The 7,353-nt window shown below is 44.2% G+C and overlaps 2 protein-coding genes across 2 annotated transcripts; both read right to left on the bottom strand.

The window, feature by feature from the left end:
* Window positions 1-131: 131 nt before the first annotated feature.
* On the bottom strand, window positions 132-1,064 carry LOC143115280 (odorant receptor 131-2-like). The gene has a single exon (XM_076277253.1). The coding sequence runs from the start codon at window positions 1,062-1,064 to the stop codon at window positions 132-134; it is 933 nt and encodes a 310-aa protein (XP_076133368.1).
* A 1,921-nt stretch (window positions 1,065-2,985) lies between these two features.
* Window positions 2,986-5,171, bottom strand: fmodb (fibromodulin b). Its single transcript, XM_076276352.1, has 2 exons — window positions 4,253-5,171; window positions 2,986-3,772 (listed from the first exon to the last, which is right to left on the bottom strand). Exons 1-2 carry the CDS (start codon window positions 5,169-5,171, stop codon window positions 3,621-3,623), a joined length of 1,071 nt encoding a protein of 356 aa, XP_076132467.1. The 3' UTR covers window positions 2,986-3,620.
* Between the last annotated feature and the right edge of the window lie 2,182 nt (window positions 5,172-7,353).

Raw genomic sequence — 7,353 nt, 5'->3', positions numbered from 1 at the left:
ACAGAGGTGCCCAACTGTCTGTTTGCACCCACTTGTAACAGATCCAGTCATGCTCAGTCATGCTTGTAACAACACTTTTGTACATAATTACATCAGGGGCAGTAAATGGCACTGGACCAATTGTGTCTCTGCTAGATATGGACTTTTCTGCTGCTAGTGCCCCCCCAGCAGAGCAGCGCGCCTTTGATATGCTTCCTGAAGGCCTGGTCCCTGAGGCCGTAGATGAGGGGGCTCAGCACCCGGGGCAGCAGGTTGAACACCAGGAACTGGCCAAAGAGTACCTTGGTGCGCCACAGAGGGAACACGGTGATGAGGCTGTCGATCGCAGGACTCAGGTAGGCCAGCATGTAGAGCAGCAGTTGGGCAGCGTGCAGCAGTATGGTGCGCTGGGCCTTTTGGGGTTGCCCCTTCGAACTGGCAGCTCGGGCCGTCCAGAGCACGTGCACATACGTGTAGAACAGCGTCACCCACACGACGGCCATGCAGATGCCGTTGCCCGCTGCTCTGCTCACCTGATCGACTGGCCCGAAGACGCTGCCGTGGTAGCACAGGATGTCAGACGTGTGGAATTGCAGGGGACGTTGTTTCAGGGATAAGATCAGGCTGGCCAGGCTCGGCGTGATTCCTGCACACCACGTCGCAGCGTTGAAGACCTGCGCTCGGCTGGTCGTGCAGAGGCGGCCGTGGTGGAGGGGCAGGCACACGGCCACAAAGCGCTCCACCGCCATGCCGGCCAGAATGACGGGAGTGTTCTGGAAGGTAGCGGTGGCGCTGATCACCAGGATGTAGCAGAGAGGCACACTGATCAAACCCGGCGCGTAGATCAGCACATGCAGCAGAACGGATGTCTTCACCATCATCATGTCGTTAAGCACCAGATGGACGTAGAGCACGTAGCGGGCCTCCTGCCTGAGGGAGGGTACGCTAAAGTAGACACGCACAAGCGCCCCATTGATGTAGAAGATGAAGAGCCCACACAGCACCACCGTCAGATTTTTGGTCAGCACCTCTTCAAAGGTGTCCAACTTCTGCGTCTGTGTGGTGTTGGAGCTGGTGTTCTGCATGTCGTCTGCAGCAGCAAGACTTCAGCCACTTAACATGATGCTAGGCAGTCGTTTTAAGATATCTAATCTCAAGATGATCTTCAGCCTGTGGGAAAAAAAAACACAGTTGGGTGTTCTGGGCACTCTGCTGAAGTGTGTGGAGTTACTGTAACTGACGCATGATGTCTTGCACTCCTGCTCTTACAGTGATGTAGACCCTGAGTTTGTATCGCTGGACTTAAATACCTTGAAAGATAGGGGGCACACAGTCACAGAAGTTCCCTGAGGTGTAATGTTGAGAGAGAAATGGTCTGTTGAAAGATGAATCTGGGGACCAACTGTGAGAAGACAACTACCTCATGCACATAATGACTTCATTTCATGCTTTACATAGTTTGGAAACAGTTAATAGTTAATAGTCACCTTATCTGAACTTTTAGTCCATCTTTTAAATGTGGTTGAAGAGAAAAGCTGAAATAAGAATCCAGAAGTTTCATAATGGGCTCACTAACAAGGTTCAATAAGATCCCACCCGCCTCATAGTCATGCTGATAGTGCCATGTAGCACACTCCACAAGATATTTGGTGTTGAATTATAAAACTGATAAAGCAGTCTGGTAACAGGACGTTATTGTGAAATCCTGAATAACTGACCACACGAGGGAGCCGTAGGGCTTTGCCCTGTCAGCACACTCTTAATACTGTAATAAAAAAAAGAAAGCATAATCTGATTCTAATAATGGGAAGACTTAGCCTCCTTGACACCAGACCTTATCTCAGTTGAGATTAAGAGTGGCTCTGAAAAGGCTTCATTGACTTACAACTTCCAGGGTTGTAGCATTGAAATTATAAATAACAAATTGGTGCATTAAACATAATTTCAGGAGTGCAGCAATCAAATGCAAATGCAAAGTGAATTCAAATTCGCTAACAGGTTCATCTGGGTTTTCCCAGGCTATAGGCAAGACTGGGTATCTACAAATAACTCCTTTAGGTGACGAAATGTTTAGGAATTTTAAAAACAGGAAGTACATACTCCCAAGGCTTAATTAACATTAATGTTAGTTTATTCTTGAATTTGTCCACATACCCAGTACCCACCCGAACACTTACTCAAGGTCTTAAAACCCCTTAATCCCATCCTAGAAATACTCTTGAGGGAAGATGCTTGAAGTTGGTTGTAAAAATATTTTTTATTTTTATTTATGTCAATAGAAATTATGAATATTTGGCCTTATATGTATCCGTATTCTTAAACAAAACTAGAGTCTAGTTAAGTGAAGTAAACAAGGCCCAAACAAAGATGACTGGGGGGAGCCGCTGACATTTCAGCTCTTGGTCCTTTAGGTGTCTGCTCTGGGACACAGATCGCTGATCGTAAACAGTGCCATGCCACTGAGAGAAATTCTCAGGGGTCACTGAAAGGTCAGAACCGATGTGATGTGAGTGTTTATCAAGGTTTAATTAACATTCATGGGATTAACGTCACAGAAAGTCACCTACAGAGACAACGATGAAACGTAGTTCTCATGAAAATACGCCCAGTGGCATTTTGCTCCCATATGCGATACATGTTGTTTACAAACATTCAGGAAATTAAAGACAGAATTCTTAAAATGGTTATGAAATATGCTACTCTGACTAAACAGTTGAAATGATGTATAGGAGAGGAGAGCACCTGTGTTTAGAGGGTTATACTTAAAAAAATACTTTATAGTTAAAGCAGAAATGTCAAAAGCATAGAGCCCTCCACTTTGACATGTAGGTAACACATGAACAGATGGTGGCAACAGAATGGCTTCTGCTGTGACAGGAGGTAACATGCATGCACATTTTACAACCCCATATTTCAATATTACATATCTCTCCATCTTCAGACATAAATAACAGATTACACGGCAGTGATTATGGCTACATGTCACTGTGTGTGTGTGTGTGTGTGTGTGTGTGTGTGTGTGTGTGTGTGTGTGTGTGTGTGTGTGTGTGTGTGTGTCAGTAGGCATAGGCATGCTTCCATGCGTGAGTGTATGTCTGTTTACCCTAACCCATCATCAACTCAAACAGAATGTGATGACTAGATAGCTAGTACATTCCTGTGTTGCTCTAAACAGTGAAGTGTGTTTCTGAGCTCTTTTTTAGTTCTTTTTTTACAGTTTAGTTACAGCCTGCAACTACATACTGACATCTGCCCATATAACTGCATTGAATTCCTTGTTAGTGACCTCATTTAGAATTCCTAAAAACAAAGAACGGCACCATTGTTTCTATATGGTTTCCATAACACAGAAAGTCCTTTACAGAAACTCCTTTAAATTGTACGTCTATAAAACGCCTATGGAAATAGGCCGTTGCTGGTCATAGCAAAAAGCAACAATCTGAAAATGAAGACATATCATTGACATATCAATTAATCTGAAGATAATTAATTTCAGTCAATACCACACTAAATGTCCAATGTTCAAGCCCAGGATGGGCCTGAGTAGTGAGCGTATGGATGATTGTGTTGCTGACGGGCAGCTACAGGTCGATGGAGACGGCTAGAGGTCAATGGAGACGGCTAGAGGTCGATGGAGACGGCTAGAGGTCGATGGAGACGGCCAGGCGGAGGCAGAGCACTGCCTCTGGAGGCACATCCCTGGTGCTGATCTCATTGCCATCCAGCCTGAGCACTCTGATCTGGGAGAAATTGGCCATGTCCACTACCCTGCAGAAGCTGCCCAGAGAGAACTCTGCAAAGTAGGAGCAAAACACATGTTAGACTAGAGCCATCTGGTGAAAACGAGGGATTGTATAAGAGTGAAGATCTGGGAGGTGTATTTGATAAAGACCCCTGTAATTTAGAACACATGCACAGTGTTTTTGTAATAGGTATTGGCATGGCATAGCATGTCATGACTTGTGCATTATGTATTTTCCCCTCAAGACATGAATGCAATTACACAATCCATTAATCTTTGTTTATCTATAACACTATCTGTCTATAGAATCTATACTCTTAATTATCTCACATCCTAGAGGCAGTTTGCATGTCTGATTTTGTGTTTGGAACATCTGTTTGGACTACCTAGTATACTCCCCAGAACACAACTTGTCAAAGCAAGACACCTGGCACAGAGGAGCCATTATAGATATTTTCTTTCTTTTCAGATAAATGCTAAATCTATGGCTTCTCTGAGAGGGGTCAAAGCTGTGGTGCCCTGGTGCAGTACCTTTGATGTGGTTGGCCTGCAGGTAGAGGTTCTCCAGCTTGGTGCTGATGGTGGGAATCCTCTCCAGGCGGTTGTGAGAGAGGTCCAGTTCCACAAGACTAGTGGTGTTGAAGGCACTGGACGGAATCCCATTGTCGGTCAGCAGGTTGTGCGAGAGCCTCACATACCGCAGAGTGGGGTAGTTGGAGAGGAAGTTCTCGGGGACGCTGGTGATCTGGTTGAAGTTCAAGTAGAGCTGCTGGAGGTTCTGGGGAAGGCTGGCCGGCACTTTCTCCAGGCTGTTGCGGCTCAGGTCCAGCACGGTTAGGGAGTCCAGACCCTTGAAGGCACCACCCACTTCCTTAATGGCGTTGCCGTGAAGATGCAAATGGCTTAGGTCCACCATGTCCTTGAAGGTGTCGTCTGAGAGCTTTGTGATTTTGTTGTTGTTCAGCCGGAGGTCCACAAGGGAGGTGGGGAGGTCCTCTGGGATGACCGTTAAGCTGTTGCTGTTCAGGTAGAGCTTCTGCAGGTTCTTCAGTTTGCTGAATACTTTCTTGGCAATCTTGTCTGAAGTGAGCTGGTTCTTGTGCATGATGATCCAGACCAGATCTGTGGCATTGTCGAACACGCCCTCCTTGATGCTGGCGATCTGGTTGTTGTGCAAGTAGACGTACTTCATGCGCGAGGGGACAAAGGGGACGTGCTGGAGGTTGCGGCTGTGGCAGTACATGGCCCTCGGGTACAGACCCGGGCAGTCGCATTCTAGAGGGCAGTCTGACTCAGGATTTTCGGTGTTCCATTGTGACGCTGGATAACCGTTCCGGTAGCCATAGCCGTGCCTGCTCCGCAGGTGGGAGAGCCAGTAGAGGGAGTTGCGGGAGTACGACAGGCAGGGCTGGGCCAGCGAGGCCAGGAGAAGCAGCAGAGCCCACTGCATAGTCACTGCAGACACAATTCAGACCCTCAGCAATGCTGTCCAAAGAGGCAATCCAACAATCACAAAGAGGCATGCAATTTATGATATTCATAATCATTACATCATGAGTGTCTGTTTTTTTTTATTTTTTGCAGGACAGAGGTCAGTTTTTAGGACAGATGTGAGTATTTACTCAGTAGTTATCACTTATCCGTCACCAAAATGTGGGGACTTAGTCAATGCATTTGGGTTTGGACTTGTATTGTAAACCTGACACTACATCATGAATGAATGAATATTCCACAAAAACAAATTAGAAGCATACAGAGATCATCATAGCAACTGATTAAGCGACCTAATTGTCCCCTTTATTAATTTGCCATGAAATGTGATGAAAACATCATTCAATTTGAGGTAAATTTAATAAGTGTAATTTCTAACGGCACTTTGTCATTAAAAGTTGTAATTGCGTACAGCAACATTCATCAACCATCAATTAAGCCACATCATGCAGTTTTACAATTGTTTACTTGACAAATAGCTCAGCTTGATGGCCTTAGGGGTTTAAAATTCTGTGACCAAGCCAGGAAATGTGTTAAAAGACACCATTAAGTGGCAAATACCCCACATGGTTTTGAATAACGTAATTACAGACCATTAGTATGTTCCAATGTTAGCGTAAATCTTGAAATATTTAAGTTTCTTATCTTTTAAAACACTGCACCCACAAGCATGACAACAAATTACTTTGAGGAGTGAAATCAAAATAAACAATCCATCTGTGGGTTTTTGTGTTCTTTTACAACTAAAATGCCTTCTAAATTCCTGGTAAATGCAAAGATCAATTATGTTATGAATACAAATGCTACTTTAATTATACAATTAAGAAGGACTTATTTGAATCTCTTATAGTGGTGATGTGCATATGATAACAATGTGATAAAGACATAATGATGTGCCTACCAGTCAGAGGAGAGGGTGTCCTGCGTGCTTGTCTGTGTCCGTGTATTCCCTGGACTGTCTTTGAGTAAGAGGCATAGAGGGGTTTTGTGGAAATACCCCTCTCCAGCTGCATACCAGAAACCAGCCAATTAAGGGCACACTCTTTGGAGTGTCAGAGCATGCATATAACACACACACACACACACACACACACACATACGTATAAATACACACACGCACACACTCACACACATATATATACATACATACACACACATACACACACACACTGTCCTCCAGCCATGTCAATATGAATCCCATCTAGGCTAGCTGGGACATCTGCAGTCTCAAGTGCTTTGTTTTTTCATGTGTCAGGATGTAATGTATTATTATCCCCTACCTCCCTATAACACACACACACACACACACACACACATACACACACACACACACACACACACACATACACATACTCCTGCTTGTCTGGCCCTGTTTATTTATTGTTGTGGAGCTTAGAGGGTATCAAGGGCATGACTGATCTACATGCCTCTATGTATCTTGGCATTAGGACAGCGTCATCCTTCAGTTCGCGTCTCAGTGCTGTAATGGCAATGGAAATACTATTGGCCAAAACTGAAAGGTAATGAGCGTCCCTTTTTGATTTATGTTTCATTAGCTGTCATCACCAAATTCCCCGTCCTGTTTTTGATGGTCTCTCTGACGAGAGACATCCGTTACGCTCCAAAGTGTAACCTGAAGTGTCCTATTTGTTCCTCTGCCAGTACATACCTATAGCTTCGATTTGCATATACTGCCAGATGGCAAACTCGACTGCTACCTGCTGATTTCGTTTTATGGTTTCCGCTAATGTCTTAATGTTCATTCTTATTTTTTGATAACCTGGGGCCATTCTTAAGATCTTTTTAAAGATCTCACAAAAAAGGGGATGCCAACCAAGGTCAAGCAAATAGATTTTCCTGGAATTTGATCTGGAACTTTGTTGTGTTTTTTCTTCTGTGGTTGTGACACAGTATTTCATACCAAAGAATGATTGTGATAACACCTACACAAACTCACTCCATAATTGCAGGGTAGTTGTTAAAATCCATACATCTTTTCTTCCAAAAGATGATATTCAATAATAGTTTTGATTGTTATTCATTTTGATAATATTAATTAATTTGGTAAATTGAACTTCAGCCCCATAGTGTGAAATCGAGGTCCCACTGCTTTCTCACCATACCCTGATCTACTAAGCCAG

This window comes from Alosa pseudoharengus, unplaced genomic scaffold (assembly GCF_046254945.1).
Source record: "Alosa pseudoharengus isolate Yale_2024_CS ecotype anadromous, Long Island Sound unplaced genomic scaffold, YU_APseudo_1.1 YU_APseudo_1.1_scf_9, whole genome shotgun sequence".
NCBI lineage: Eukaryota > Metazoa > Chordata > Actinopteri > Clupeiformes > Clupeidae > Alosa > Alosa pseudoharengus.
Note: the sequence above shows the minus strand (reverse complement) of the source record. Positions and strands in the feature narration are given on the sequence as shown.

What these genes read in the sequence shown, in the direction of transcription:
- LOC143115280 (XM_076277253.1), bottom strand. Translation starts at nt 1,064, where the DNA reads ATGCAGAACACCAGCTCCAACACCACACAGACGCAGAAGTTGGACACC.
- fmodb (XM_076276352.1), bottom strand. Translation starts at nt 5,171, where the DNA reads ATGCAGTGGGCTCTGCTGCTTCTCCTGGCCTCGCTGGCCCAGCCCTGC. An exon ending in GCAGGCCAACCACATCAAAG is followed by an intron (nt 3,773 to 4,252) that starts GTACTGCACCAG and finishes CCTACTTTGCAG; the next exon opens with AGTTCTCTCTGGGCAGCTTC.